General features: G+C 44.4%; 1 protein-coding gene across 1 annotated transcript in view; it reads right to left on the reverse strand.

The window, feature by feature from the left end:
• Window positions 1-2,599: 2,599 nt before the first annotated feature.
• LOC115813310 (integrin beta-1-like) overlaps window positions 2,600-15,983 on the reverse strand; it is a 22,078-nt gene continuing 8,694 nt past the window's right edge. The window contains exons 2-16 of the mRNA XM_030775938.1: window positions 13,263-13,329; window positions 12,737-12,822; window positions 11,628-11,844; window positions 10,279-10,449; window positions 9,882-10,120; window positions 9,359-9,514; window positions 9,176-9,271; window positions 8,957-9,046; window positions 8,722-8,862; window positions 8,426-8,628; window positions 8,075-8,313; window positions 7,742-7,961; window positions 7,384-7,613; window positions 7,040-7,206; window positions 2,600-3,844 (exon numbers count right to left, since the gene is read on the reverse strand). Coding sequence (XP_030631798.1) covers window positions 3,779-3,844; window positions 7,040-7,206; window positions 7,384-7,613; window positions 7,742-7,961; window positions 8,075-8,313; window positions 8,426-8,628; window positions 8,722-8,862; window positions 8,957-9,046; window positions 9,176-9,271; window positions 9,359-9,514; window positions 9,882-10,120; window positions 10,279-10,449; window positions 11,628-11,844; window positions 12,737-12,822; window positions 13,263-13,329 — 2,388 coding nt within the window. The 3' untranslated portion in view covers window positions 2,600-3,778. The remainder of the gene's footprint in view (window positions 3,845-7,039; window positions 7,207-7,383; window positions 7,614-7,741; window positions 7,962-8,074; window positions 8,314-8,425; window positions 8,629-8,721; window positions 8,863-8,956; window positions 9,047-9,175; window positions 9,272-9,358; window positions 9,515-9,881; window positions 10,121-10,278; window positions 10,450-11,627; window positions 11,845-12,736; window positions 12,823-13,262; window positions 13,330-15,983) is intronic.

Raw genomic sequence — 15,983 nt, forward strand, 5'->3', positions numbered from 1 at the left:
ACTGACTCACACACACATACACACACCACTTCCTCTTTAAGAGCCGTGTGGTTAATCTCCTGACCTCTTGAACAGTCTCTCACTGCCAGTCTCAGCTATGTGCTTTCATTCTGAGATGGTGTTCAAGCTCAAGTTCTAGTTTATTTAAAACCCAGTATCACTGTTTACAGTCTCAGAGGGCTTTACATGCCCACAGGTTTACAGCAAACAAAGCAGGATGGCACCCCCTGACTTCATACTCATAGCAGGCAAAAAAAAAAAAAACTAACCCCCCCCCCCCCCTGAAAAAAACAACAACCCAGGTGTAACAGAGAAAAAACAGAAGAAATCTTGAGAAGGAGCACTGAGAGAGGAGAGCCCTTCAGGGCCAGACAGGTGTGCAATAGGTGCCTTGCAGACAATACAGACGTAACGTAAAAGAAAACACGCGGCCAGACAGAAGAAAGTCGACAACAGCAGCACAGGAAGGCGACCAGCCATGAGGCCGCCTCAGCCGCCAGGATGAGGGGGATGAGGGAGATGAGAGAGATGACGGGGGAGGGGGAGGGGGAGGGGGAGGGGGGGGCGGAGCACAGCTGGGAGATGATGCAGTTGTCAAAATTTAGAGTAAGATCACTAAAAAGCTGCTTATGCGTAGGGGGACCAATGATCAGCATTTCAGTCTTGCCTGCATTAAGCATCAGGAAATTTGAAGACAACCAATTAATAGCACAAAGACACGCCTCAAGGTTAGCCAATTCAGAGCAGTCACTGTGCTTGACTGGTGAGAGGATTGGAGAATCGTCAGCATAACAATGGATCCTAATGTTATAGCTACGAATAAAACTTCCTGCTCTCGAGCGAGCAGAATGCTTTTAAAATAAGACAAAAATAAGACAACTTTGCGGGAGCCAGTCGAGTCAATTGGCAACAACTTAAAAGCAAGTCACCTTGAAACAAAATGAGATCCAGCCGCTGAGGAAAGTGCTCTTAGCTACTACAGAGGATCATCATTTTGGAATTTGTTCTTCTTGTTGGAAATAAAGATCTCGTTGTTGGAATCACATGAGATGTGGAAGGAGCCCAAACTGCATACACCATAGTTTCAGCTTTCCTGTAAATGTTCTCCTGGCCACACCCTTCCTGAGCTGATCTATTTGCTCTTTGTCTCTGAGGGATGCGTCATATCACCCACCTAGGCTCGTCACAGGCCTCTCAGAGAGTGTTGGGATCATCTCATCGCCAATGTGGAAGTGTAGGTCTGACAGCTTCCCCTTGACGATGGAGATGCTTCTGGACTAGCTCGGCTTGATCTTCATCCGCGCAAGCTCCATGTTCTCTTGAAGCTTTCTCAGCAGCTGCGCAGTATAAGCCTTGGTCGTGGTGAGTGTTGTGAGGTTGTCCGTGTACGCTCTAATAAGTGGCAGCCTAAGGCCAGGTTTTATGCGCTGTCCTCCTACCACACATATGCTCTAATGATCACCTCCATGGCCATGGTGAAGGCTAGCAGAGAGCTGGTGCAGCCGGCCATGACTCACACTTCTAGATGTTGCCATGCAGAACTAACCATGATGAAACAGCCTTTAGCTGCTATGCTGCTCACCTCTGGAACCAACTTCCTGATTACGTCAAAGGTGCTCCAACTGTAGCCAGTTTCAGTTTCAAATCTAGACTTGAAACCCAACTGTTCTCAGATGCTTTTTGTTAACTTATTGAGGGCACTCTACTTTTTTCCCTCTTTTTTTTGCGCACTCGTCCTTTTTAAAGTTTTATTTTTCTGGTTCCTTTTAACTGGTTTAATGCACTCTACCTTTTTTTTAAATCTCTCATTTTCTATGTTCTTTTATCTGCTCATTTGTAAAGCACTTTTAAATCACTGATGTGTATGAATTCTGCTATATAAATAGAATTGCCTTGCCTAATGTTGCCCAGAGGGAGCATGTAAATGGAGAACAGGAGAGGACCAAGGACTGACCCCTGAGAAACACCATAGTTAAGCTCTCGGTACTCAGACATCACATTATTATAGTGGACACACTGCTTTCTCTCTGAGAGATGAGATTTAAACCAAGAGAGCACCAGGCCACGAATGCCGATTTGATTTTCCAGGCTTAAACAATTTCCTGAACAAAGCCTGAGGTCACTGAGGGAGAAACTCAAATGAAAATCGCCACAAACACACACATACGCGTGCACACACAAATTACACACTGACAACATCCAGGTCAGTTCCTTTTGGTACTTTATTTTAATAAATAACCTCAGTAAAAGAAAAGATTGTGAGGGTGTTGTGTTTGCAGAAATAAAAAAAAGGCACTTTAAAAACAGAGTCAGGTGAGGCGTGTGCTGATAAGCCTTTACAGATATTTTAAAGGTTAAAGGTGAAAGTTCCTTCTTTTAACACTGATCTTAGCCAATGACATCACAGAGGAGTGGCTGCAGAACTACGTGTCATTTCCTGAAATGAAGGAAGTTAGGTAAAAAAAAAAACCCCAAAAAAACAAAACCATACACATAATTAAAAGACAAGCATTAAAAGTTCACTTATGGCAACACACATGGCATTTTAAAAACAAGGCTTTTTTTTTTTTTTTTTTTTTTGCACAGAGGGTTTTTGCATTTTTGGCATTGAAGACTATAAGGAATCAGGGACCTGAGCGGTTTCTTTTTTCTATTTCCATGTTCAAAAGGAGACTAACAGTGACGCCAGTCCTTTTCACACTACATTACTGTAATCACCATAGATAGCTGTATATTCCTCTAAAAAAAAAGTTTTAATCGATTGTTCTGATTGGGACTGAGGATTGAAAAACCCATCGCTTTCCTGCAAACTACACAGGTGAGGTGTGTTTAAACAGCGCAATAAGGCCAAGAATGTTTGCAATTAAAAGTTGCATACTTTAAAACAGAGGCATCCAAACGATATTTTTCAGTGTGATTATGAATGAGTACTGACTCCATTGAACAAGCTCCTCCCCCTTCAGCTGAGAACTTCTGAACGTTCACATCTTTCAGGCAGGCATTTTCAGCTCTGTGTTTTTGTAATATTTCATTTATATCCATCACTGTTCATACGAGACATACAACAAAGAGAAAGTAAAGTCTGACTGCAGACATTCTGGTACAGTGGCCAGTTCAAACACACCTCAGTTCAAACACTCACAGAGCAGAGACAGCGCTGCCTGACGTCAAAATGCATTTAGGACCAAAACACTGTTCAGTGAGAGCTCCACTCACAGAGACACGGGCTCTACACACTGAAAATCATTTAGATTTCTCATCTTTACTTCACGGAGCCAAACCAGTGGACAACTACAGCTACAAACAACATCACTTTTCTCCTCAGATTCAACAGCACGCTTCATCCCTCCCACCCAGACAACAAATGGCTCTTAATCTTTTTCTTTGCCAGTCCTGTGGCGCAGTCACACACACACACACACACACACACACACACACACACACACACACACACACACTCAGGAAAAAAACCTAAATTAAAATCAGTCTCTGAAATTCCACAACACAGTCCCCAAGTTTCTACAGACTGTACATTATCAAAATGATGCATAGAAATGCAGAGGTTAATAAAAGATACTGAAAAAATGGTGACAATCGCACAGCTAAAATAATGTGTTTCAGAAAAAAAACCAAAACAAAACAAAAAAAAAACATAAACCAAAACCAAAGCACAAACACACAAAAAACCCAAAACCAACGTAAAGTGAATGTTCGCCTCCTGTCTTCCTCCTGGATGTGTTTGCATACAGTGTTACTCTGAGAGAAAAACAGCAGTCCATCACTTTCCCTCATACTTGGGGTTCACGACCGTTGTCACGGCGCTCTTGTAGATGGGGTTCTCTCCCTGGAAACAGAGAAAAACCAGGCTCAGAGTCATACAGTGCAATAACAGTCGTGTGATACAAAATACTCCGTATTAAGAGTGCTTATCTAGGATCAGTGTCTGCCTTTTACAATCCTAAACAACACTGTTAGTTGGACTGAGGGGAGCTGATCCCAGATCAGCACTCTTACACTGAGATACATGATAAGGATATGCCCAGGTGTCCAGATTAGAAACACACATTCTCTCACACTGGTGACATGTGGTTTATCGACCGATGTATCAAACATCAATCAGCCCAGAGATGAAGAACTCCACAAAGACACGCACTAGATCACAGACTACCACACAACAAGCAGGTTACTCACACGCTCACAGATAGGTACAGAGAGTGTGTGCGCAAACGTCTATGTTTAGATTATGAATAAATTAAAACCTAAAACACACACACACAAACAAAAAAAAACAAATAATGCGGATTAGTAGAATCCAGAGGCCTACAGTAGGAGTACTGTAAAAATATTAATGTGTTGTTTAAGTGTTGTATTGCATGTACACTTCACGCTACACATACTTTGAATAATTCTTCTTAATATTCACTTTGTCTTTCACAATTCCGTCTGTCATTTTCAATTACTCAGCGCTCTAGTGTTACACTGGATTGTCTGAGTGTGTGGAAAAAGGCATAATCTGTCATCTTAAAAAGGATAACAGAGTTTCTTCAACACATCAGTCAACTGATCAGCTCTGCAGCGTTTTAGGTTCTTCAGCGGAGTGTGGTTAGTCGTAGGTTACTGAGGTTAGATTACTCCTGATTCACCCATGAGGAGAGTCCTGTTCTCTGTCAGACTGGTCAGATCAACCAGAGGAACAAGAAAAGAGACTACAGAAAAGGGGTGAAACCAACATGCAATGTGAAAAACAGAAGACAGGGGAGAAAAGCAGAGAGACATGCAAAGGCGGAAAGGGAGAAGAGAGGTACAGACTCCGACTCAGAGGGCGGTCCCTTTGCGTCCGTAGTTTGGGTTGGGGAATTTATTTATAGGGCTCTTGTATATTGGGTTCTCTTGCTACATGAGTATAGAGGGAAAAAGGAGAGAAGAAAACAGGAGAAAATGAGGAAAAAAAAGGACAGTATGAGCAGTGGGAAAGAAAAAGAGTATAGAATCGACAGTACTGAAAGGGACAGAGGATGAAGACATATTTTAGGGAGATGTTCTGTTTGCTATTCAATGGCATTTAATGCAATTGACTACACACATGACCATAGACTCAGTTCAGAAAAGACCTCAAGCGTACTGTATGGACAGACACACTGGACGAGTAGCGCTGTGCGATATGACGATATATATCATGTGACGATAGAAAAACACTTATTTCATATTATGCTCTACTGTTTATTTCGCTGTGTCGCAAATCACACTCTTTACAGCAATATTTTTCGTCATCTGGATGACGCTTTGTGTTCAACACACTGCATGGATGCAGGCAGGATACTTTCAAGCAGGCAGGAAACTTTTCAAGTTTCAAGTTTATTTAGAGCCCAATATCACTGTTTACAGTCTCAAAGGGCTTTACAGGCAAAATCAAACGGTCAAAATCAAAACAGGACGGCCCCCCCTGACTTAATCCTCATGGCGGGCAAGAAAAAAACTCCCCAAAAACCCAAAAGGGAAATGGGAAAATGGGAGAAATCTTTTGGCACATTATCATAAGTATCAGGACTTTGTGCAAGAAATTGTGTCTGTTCTGAAGAAAGAACCACATGGACTTGGAGGAAATTGCCACGAGAATAAAATTGTAATTTTACAAGAAAAAGGTTTTAATATTACGAGAATGAAGTCGTAATTTTATGAGGACAAAAGTCATAATATTACAAGAATAAAGTCATAATTGTATGCTACGTGTTATTTTAGAGGGGAAATATAAGAAGAGCAGCCTTCCGCAATGTCGTGCTGATGTTCCAAAAGATTAAGTATTTCGTTATTCGTGAAACCTACACTAAAGTATAACTGCACAAGATGCCCAATGTTCCTCATTTTAACACATCGCAGGCTGCTCTTCTGATATTTCTACTAAAATAACATGTAACCTGAAATTACGACTTTATTCTCGTAATATTGTGACTCTTCTCTCGTAAAGTTAAGACTTTATTCTCGTAATATTACGACCTTATTCTCAAAATCTCAGAATGTTTTCCCTAAATGTGGCCCTAATACCCCGTCATACTTTTGTGCAATTCAAAATGTGATAAGAAATAGGCCTTTCCATGACCATTTTATGTAAACTATTGATTCACTGAATTTAAAGAAAGTGTGCTATATCGTGATACGTATCGTTATCGGGGTATGAAATGACCTATATTGGGATATGAGATTTTGGTCATGTTCCACAGCCCTATGGATGAGTTAGACTAAAGCAATAAGCAAAGAGTGGAATGATCACATTCTGTATTGCACATCCAAGCCTCCTGGATCTGTCAGTACTTCCAGCTGGGTCAGAGAATCTGAGGGTTCTAGAACCCTTACATCATGGTTCCTTTCTCAAATTTTCTGTGAAAAACATACCAACTTTCCTCTCTCTCAGTTCGGTGCTAAAAAGCTCTGCCCCTCCTCTCTTCGCAGTAAGTCTTTATCTAGAGTGACACCGTCTGTCTGCCCCCCCCCCACCACCCCGCCTCACTCCCAGAGAGACCACATGCAGTACTAACAAGTGCCTTTAGAGGGCAGCACTGCCATTCTCAGGTCCACACAAAGACCCCTCCCTACAGGATGGGGGTCGTGTTGGTCAGAATTGTACAGCTACACTGTTTTTCTAAGTCAGGAAGTCAGAACTAGGGCAAAGGGAGGGGAAAAAAACAACATCAGACCAAGATACCCTCACAATGCACAACTATTCAGATACCAAACCAAACATCAAGCAGCTTTACAAGCTGCAGTCTCAGCTGTCCAAGTGCTACAGCCACATAAAAGATTCTGTCATCTCCTAGCAACAGAACGCATTTATTTTATTTTATGTATCTGAGAACTTGATCAAAACTGAACGGATACAAATATATCATTTTGAAAATAAAAGGAGACACAGTTTCTTATGAATGGGAAGTGTCACAGTCGAGTCCAGCGCAGTGTCATGGTGTTTGTGTGGAGCTAACCCACAAGTCTATCCCAGATAAAAACTGATTGTTTTATACAGAGAGGAAAAAAAAAAGGTACTCACAGTGTCCCACTTTGCATTCATCTTCTCCTTCTCGAACTTGGCAAACTCTCTGCGGTCATGAATTATCATGAGCAGCTTCCAAATAAGCAGCAGAGCCAGACCAATCAGAACAATGCCTGCGACCACGCCCGCCACAATGGGAATGATGTCAGGACCAGCAGGACAGTCTGGAAACAGTAAGAGCAAAAGTTTCAGGCAAACATCTTAGACTCAGGACCCAAGTCATACGGGGCTGCCACCCTTCCCCATGGTCCCCTGGTAAGGGTATGCAGAGGTTAACGATGATCTGTCTGAACAGTTATCACATTCCAAAAATAAGCCGTCAAATCGATTCCTATTCTTACCGACAGTCTCGACAACTATGACCTCGATGGTATTGTTTTTGGTGGCATAAGTGAAGAAGAACCAGCAGTCGTTGGCATCTCGCTCTTTGCAGTGAGTGAGGAAAGGTTGGCTGTTAGGCTGAGGAAGATCCTCTTTGTCTTTAACTTTGATGAGCGTGAAATTGCTACAGTCTCGTGAACACGTGTCTTTTTTCTCCCCGGTGCCAAAGGCACGACATTCAACACAGTCCCTACAATGGAAGAAGGACAGCTTCAGGCATCCGCATTAACATATGTCAACCAACATAAAAAAACCCTACACAACATCGTCTCCTAGTGTCCATCTCCACTGCCACGCAGGACGAGTAATGCTACGTACTTGTTGTCGGCACAGACTCCGGGGCAGGTTGGGCAGTTTTCACAAGTCGGCCCTTGGAACTTTTCAGAACATTTGCACACGCCACATTCACATGTGCCACGCCCATTACAGATTTGACCGTTTTTGGCCCGACAGGGGGTGGGGTCCAGAGGACAGTCACACGCGCTGCCTGTGTAGTTAGCATCACAGATACACACCCTGCACTCACATCGGCCGTGACCTGAGACAAACACAGGAACAAAAACACAAAGAGATGGTTGAAAAACTCAGGGTTAACAGCATGGCCAAAAAAAAACGTCAGCTTTAAGACTAGTCCACACATTTGGGTCTCACCTCCACAAAGCGTGTTGTTGGATCGGTCGCAGTTGAAGTTGTCACACTCGCAGAATTTGCCTGTGTACTCTTCCTCAGGATTGTCTCTCTTCTTACACACACATGATCCACAGATGCAATCTCCGTTGTTACTGCAGATGTCTGTTCCATTGTCCATTCTACAGTTAGCATCCAGATCTTCTGTTCGTACCTCGTCTTTGCTACATTCACACACTCTACCTATGCGCCCCTCATTACATCTGTGATTAAAAGAGAGAGAGAGAGAGAGAGAGAGAACGCATCTTGTTCATAACTCCATAGTCAGTGAAATGAAAAGTGATGAGCGTTCTGAGATAGAGACTGTTCCCTCACCTGCACGCTCCACATTCGAAGGTGCCGTTACCAAAGTGACAGAGGGGACTGTTGGGGATTCCGCTCTCGTGACACTCACACTCACAGATAAAGTTGAGAACGATCTCCACCTCCTCTGTGAAGCCCAGTGGTTTGATCTTTATGGTCTCTGATTTACCCTGACCTGGACAACCCTTAGCTGTGATCGCTACGTCAAACATCACCTACAGCAGAAATGGAGATATGTCAATGTACGAAGTTCTGGACAGCTCTGTGTTTGCAGAGCACCTCCAATATGACAGGGAAATTATTCCCACCTCATCCCCAATGGAGATGTTGAAGCATTTTCTTCCATTTTCGCCCGTTTCACTGACTCCGTTCTTGCAGCGTGAGGTGTACGAAATGGACACGCCCTCAGGCAGCTTGCTGTTCTCCAGAATCACCTCAGAGGACAGAGACTGAAAGGGAAAAAGACAAGTAATTCATCGTTTTGCAACTGACGATAATTGAGTGGTAAAAACAAAAAGGAATTAGCTCTGAAATCATCCTTACATTATAGGCATCAATGATCAGTTTGATCACGTTGCTGGAGTTGGAGGACAGAGTTCCCACGGCGGATTTTGGGATGAGATTCTTCAGCTCCTGTGATGAGAAGATTTTACACTCTCATGTGGCGTTTGCCGAACTTAGCTGCACGGCTAGCATTAACAATTTCGCCTTTTTCTCATGTGACTGTTAAACATCAGATCACAACGGAGCTTAGACGCTCACCTGGTATACAGGTTGGAATTCTTCGGTTACAGCAAAGATGGTCTGAATGTTGTTGTCACTCAGTTTCTGAACCAGATGGGCGATGGAAGGATAGTCCTGTAACAGAGGGGACGATGAACTTTGAGCACAGGCAGTGACGGGAAAACTAGCACAGACACGTCAGTCTTACTCCTGCGCACTTACATAGTAATGACTCATCGTGTACATGTTATCCTGAAGGTGACACTTCCCATCATTGGGAAGCACAATCCCTCCCAGTTTTCCATCTCCGGCAAAGTGGAAGCCGGCATCCGTGGAGAACACCAGCAGGCGGGTCACGTTCCTCCATCCAATCTGCTTCTGTGGAATTATACGGAGGCCTCAACATACGGATCCAGCCATGACTCAAAACAGACTCACTAACACCCACATTGCATCAGCGACAATTATTGCCATTCTCCTATTCCTGCTGAGTAAGCTTGCCATTTTATCAAATGCCCCCCCCCCCCCCTTTATTACTAAACCATTTCCCATTAGCCTCCCACATCCTGCTACTTTACACCAGTCTAAAGTTAGGTTACACAACACAACAGTTGCCTGGTAAACAAGGAAGGCATAGGCTGTGGAGAAAGTTCACTGAGATCTCGAGGAGGGGAGCGAAGTGGGAATATTTCTGTTTGGAAACCTTGACTTGGCCAGGACGATGCTTTTTCAACAACAGCCTTACCCCACAGACAGCCACTTGCATGATGGCGTCAAAGCCTCCCTCGGGGGAGTCCAGGTTCCCAGAGATCTGCTGCCTGCTGACGAGGGAGTTAAACTCCTGCCCGTTTTCGGTCAGACTCAAAACGTTCTTATAGCTGAAGGGACTGGTGCAGTTCTGGTCATTCGTGCAGGGGTTCAGGAGCTTCGCCGGGGTCGTGCTGATATAGGGCATCACGGTCTTCTCCACGAACGACCCGAATCCTGCCAACGCACCAATGCCCGTTATTATCTCTACCTGCAGCAGGTATGGTTTCCCGAAATCTCTCAGACCATTTCAGTTCACAATTTAGTATTTCACAGATGCTTTTAAACCAGTTAAACCATTCACAAACCATCCTGTAAACGTTGAGATGTCTTACCTATCCTGAAGTCAGAGGTGATTGACTGCATTTCACGCATCAGGTCTGTCCCAAGGTTTTTCACATTCTCAAGATCATCTTTCATGGAGAAGCTGAGGTCCATGAGATAGTAAAGGTCTATGGGGTAATCCTCTGCCCTCTTAAACTTCAGAGAGAACTTCTGTGCCTCACCTGAGGAATACAAAAAAAACCCCCAAATTTCTCAGTACAGCGACATTTTTGCTTGATTGAGGTAACATTAAAAAAAACTGTACTAACTTAGGTGTGAGCTGCACCTGAGTGTAGGTGTGAGTTTAGTAGGGCTGGGCAGTATGGCCTAAGAGTTATATCATGGTATAATTTGAAGCACGGGCGGTAATGGTATATATCACGGTATATGCGTTTTTCTCAAAATTTCAATATAAATGCTTCTGAAAGGGTAAAGCACTGGTATGGCAACTGCATGGCAGCCATTACTGTCCTCTTAACTGTATTACTAGGGCATCTTTCACATAGTACAGAGGTATCTTAAGAACTAGTACACCGTGATGGTGTATTTAAGTACTTAAGTGCTTAAATGAAGGTCTACAGTAGTCTATTTGCCCTGACTAGGGCCGCTGAGAGAGAGTTTTTTCTGCTGTTCTGGCCTGACTATGTCCATATAACATGTAAACAACAACAACCCGTGTTGATGTAGTCACAAATGGTTGCCCATACATCTTTTAATCATATACATGTTTTCATGCTACATGCAGCTTTTAGCCTCCGCCATCCTGGTCAGACTCTAGAGAATGTCACGTACCAAACACATGACACGCTGAACTGATCGGTTCTCGTGTGGTTCTCTTTGCATAAAGTTGGGCATTCGCCATCTCAATTTCGCTTGCTTTACCAGATTCGCTCCGATTTCGCCCAGTCAGAACAGATTACACCCTCATACAACCTGAATGAGAGCGAAGTGAACCTCGCTGCAATGGAAGCGCATCAAGGGCTTTACCCATCAGGACGGTGTGAGTGTAGGTGTGAACAGTACCTGAGTGTAGGTGTGAGTGTAGGTGTGAGTGTAGGTGTGAACAGTACCTGAGTGTAGGTGTGAGTGTAGGTGTGAACAGTACCTGAGTGTAGGTGTGAGTGTAGGTGTGAACAGTACCTGAGTGTAGATTAAGTGTAGGTGTGAACAGTACCTGAGTGTAGGTGTGAACAGTACCTGAGTGTAGATTAAGTGTAGGTGTGAGTGTAGGTGTGAACAGTACCTGAGTGTAGGTGTGAGTGTAGGTGTGAGTGTAGGTGTGAACAGTACCTGAGTGTAGGTGTGAGTGTAGGTGTGAACAGTACCTGAGTGTAGGTGTGAGTGTAGGTGTGAACAGTACCTGACCGCAGGTTAAGCGTGAGCTTCTGAGGCTGGATCTGCGTGATCTCATCTGGCTTCAGTTTCTCGGCCACGTCTTTCTGACGGTTGGTGACGGGTTTGTCCGTATCAACGGTGAATGACCCCCGAGGGTCTTCGATGTCAGCACAGCCCTTCTTTCTCAGATTCCTAATCTCGTCACAACGTGTGGACTTTGATTCTCCTGGTTTCAGAAATTCCTGGCAGGGAAAAGAAGAATTTAAGGTCCCGGAAGGGTTGAGTATGCGTAAGTCTGAAGTATGGCAGAAACATACGCTCACAGAATATCATTATTCGCCAAACTCTTTACCGAAATACCTTTTATTTTACTATTTTAATTTGACCACCTAACACGTTAGCTATGCATCCATAACATTAACTATTGTTTCAAATTGCAATACCAACAGGTTGCATGACCAATAGATTAAAACAAGTCATGGTCGCATGTATCTCCATAGGTATTTTCTTTTTTAAGAAAAACAATCTCTAATTTATTGCGTCAAAACGTCATAATCTAATCTCTTGTTCTGTTTATGGGGGAGGAGATCAGCTCTGCAATAGGAGCCTTCATGTCTCCACAGGCCCTGTAGGTATGCGTGTGTGTGTGTGTGTGTGTGTGTGCGTGTGCGTGTGTATGTGTGTGTGCGTGTGCGTGCGTGCGCTGTATTTAAAGGACTCACAAACACAGTGGAGTCAATTTCCACATTCAAAGGAAAAGTTAAGTCATTCGACCTTGCTTCAGATTTCAGTCCCATAAAAATACTGACTTTATCCAAAAGACAGACTTGTTTCGACAGTGACGTCACAGTGCACTGAGTCAGGCAAACGCGGCTGTATATGACCCCAGTGAGCACTGCACGGAGCAGCAGCTAAACATGCCTGCCTGGCCCCATTACAGACAGGACGTGTTCCCACAGGAAGCTGATTCATTTAATCTCATGAAAGCCTGCAAAATGACTCACTAGGAATTCTGGGTAAGGTAAAACAGAGTGGGGCACCAGCCATAACGGGAGAACAATTTCTAAACCGTCATAAGACAACTGAAATCGGCATTTTGTGTTTAACATTCCCAAACAAAAGATAAGCACTTACCAGGTCTGCACACCATCCACACTTTTCCCCGACCTGAATGCATTCTCCACACGACTGGGCGCTAGCTTTGATACACTCATTTCCCTCTGGACCCAAAACAAATAAACAAACAGACAAAAAAAAAAACAAAAAAACAGGGTACATTTCACAGGGTACATTACAAAGACAGACACATGTACATTTGTATGAATCTTCAGAAAAGCAGTAGTCTATATTTAGCTACATTCTGTAACAAGATTTAGTCTTCATTCTAATTTTATAATGGAACAGGGGATGGAATGTAGAGGCATTCTAGAGAGCTGGGGGGGGGGGGGGGGGGGGGGTTAAATGATGGGCCCATTTCATTAGTGGAGCTGCACTCTCCTTGGGACATAATGTAATTCTGTAAATTAGTCACTGCTCTCTTGTAAAAGGAGAGACCATTTTTTCAAGGCAGACACAGAGAAGCTCTGCCTTTTCTCATACAATAAGAGAGAGGAAAACAGAGATGTTTTCATGGGCAGACAGGCGGACAGAGGACTCTTACCCTGCTGTGCACCACTGAGAGAGAGTAACCCCAGCAGTAACGATACGATGACTATCCGCAGAGCCATCTGAAAAGCAACAACAAAAAAACCCCTCAGTTAGTCAAGTGAAAGAGCTGAAGACAGAGAGACTAAGTGTCTGTGAGGCTGACCTTGTCCTGTGAGGCTGACCTTGTCCTAGAACATATGAGAATCTCCTGACTTTGACAGATAATGAGAGAGCCTGAGTGACAAGTCATGACCACAGTCTAAAACAGCACCTCACGTCTACAGAAACGCACGCACGCACGCACGCACGTACGACCTTACACAGGAAAACCCACATCTCACTTTACACACACACAGACAGACAGACCACCACACACCACCACACCACCACACACACACACGCAGACACATACACACACACACACACACCATCGCACCACCACACACACGCAGACACACACACACCTTCACACCACCACACACACACACCATCACACCACCACACACACACACACACACACACACACACACACACACCCACCACACACACACACACACACACACACACACACACACACACACACACACACGCGCGCGCAGACACACACACACAGATAAGCTGGGCCGTGGTTAGTAAAGATGAGGGGGAAAGGCCTAACCGTGATGAGCAGACACCTCACGCTCTGAGACTGAACATCCTTCTGTGGACCATATTCTCCAGTAAACCCAGTAAACTCTGTAAATCAGCTACACACCCAAGGCCAGTAAGCCACACTGGAGTGCAGAGACAGGACACGCCCGTGTCTGATCTAATGTGGATTGAAGATGGTTCCCGACCCTGCAGAACATCCCATTTTAAACACGAGAGACTGGAACACAGCTAAACCTGTGACAGCTAATCTCAAAACAGTCATAACAATGCAACAACAGTATTGGTGTAAAAACCAACGCAGTTGCACTTAATTCACTGGAACGCAAAGCAATCTGGTCGATACGGGACTCTCTTACAATAGAGAGCATCAGTGAGCAAATTTCACTTAGCAAGGCATTTTAGCACGGTGTTTCTGCACACCACAAAAAAAAAAAAAACAGTCTCAGAAATAACAGCTAAACAGACTATTTTTACCGACAGGCCTGGGAAAGAGAGCAGCACCACAGAGCAGCAGAGTAAGATGTGGGCTGTGTGTGCATGCGTGCATGCGTGCATGCGTGTTTGTAAGCAAGTGCGCGCGTGTGTGTGTGTGTGTGTGTGTGTTTGTAGGTGAGTGCATGCGCGTGTGTGTGTGTGTGTGTGTGTGTTAGTTTGTAGGTGAGTGTGTGCGTGCGTGTGTGTGTGCGTGCGTGTGTTTGTAGGCGAGTGCATGCGTGTGTGTGTGTGTTTGTAGGCGAGTGCATGCGTGTGTGTGTGTGTGTGTGTGTGTAGGCGAGTGCGTGCGTGTGTGCGTGCGTGCGTGTAGGCGAGTGCGTGCGTGCGTGTGTGTGTGTGTGTGTGCGCGCGTACGCGCATGTTTGTGTGTGTGTGTGTGTGTGTGTGTGGTTTGAGAGGGCAGGGGAAGTGTGAACGAAGTCTTGGTGTTTCGAGACAAAAGCTGTACGGAGGTCATTTCCTGTCAGAGACAGATGAACATGTCTCCTCTCTCACAGTCTGCCCTCTGAGAGACGTGTGTTAGACAGAGAGGAGGGGACAGGACGTCCCACACAGAATTAAAGTTCTCAGTTTAGTGTCTGTCTCTGTGCTGTAGAGACAGCAACGACATCATTCTTGAACTGAAATCAACGTTCTGTTAAAATAGTAAGATTTGTGGATTTACACTAGTCAACATTCCACATAGTGCGAGTCAGACAGAGAGAGCGAGAGAGCGAGAGAGAGAGAGAGAGACAGAGAGATGTAACTATTCCATATATGGTTAACTAATCCCATGTCTGTTCCCTCACCACTGCTACTGCCTCTCCCTAAAATATTTCCTTTCGATTCATTAAAAAACATTCATATAAATATTTCCTATCGTTTCATTAAAAAACATTAACATACATATTTTCTTTCATCTGTTCTTTTAAAATATTTCTACACTGATCCCCCTTTGGCTTCTCATGACAGAACACTCAGTCACCAGTGTTCTGTTGTCACAGCAACCCACTGGAGTCCTGTCGCCGTGGCGACATTCCTCACTGCTGCTGATTTGCCCATATCGGGGGGGGGGGGGTGGAGGATACAGAGAGGCTACAAACTGAAGGCTGTATTTAAAAATGAGACGCAGTCAGGCGCTCACTACAGGATAATAACCCTGGCCTCACTCAGCACCACACTTTAACCACTTTACAGCTAATGTGTGAGGCCTTGTGTGACAAACAAACAAATAAACAAACAAACAAACAACCAGCTCTCTTTGCCAGAGAGACAAACCAGCCCCTCCTCGCAAGAGAGACAAACCAGCCCCTCCTCGCAAGAGAGACAAACCAGCCCCTCATCGCAGGAGAGACAAACGACAAGCCCAAACCACGTGAGCTCGCCACTTAGACCAACATTCCAACCAACACAAACAGCCACTTCCTGTGGGAAAGAGCCACTTCCTGTGGGGATACTGAACTTCTCAATTTTGTGACTTAAGTGAACGGACTTCTGCAAGCATCATTAGCGAGATGATTTCCTTCAACAAAAACTGAGAGAGAGAGAGGACTTCAGTTTCCAAAGAGAGACCAAAAATTGAGCAATGAACTAGGAGAAGTCATGCAGT

This window comes from Chanos chanos, chromosome 5 (assembly GCF_902362185.1).
Source record: "Chanos chanos chromosome 5, fChaCha1.1, whole genome shotgun sequence".
In the NCBI taxonomy this organism is placed as follows: Eukaryota; Metazoa; Chordata; class Actinopteri; order Gonorynchiformes; family Chanidae; genus Chanos; species Chanos chanos.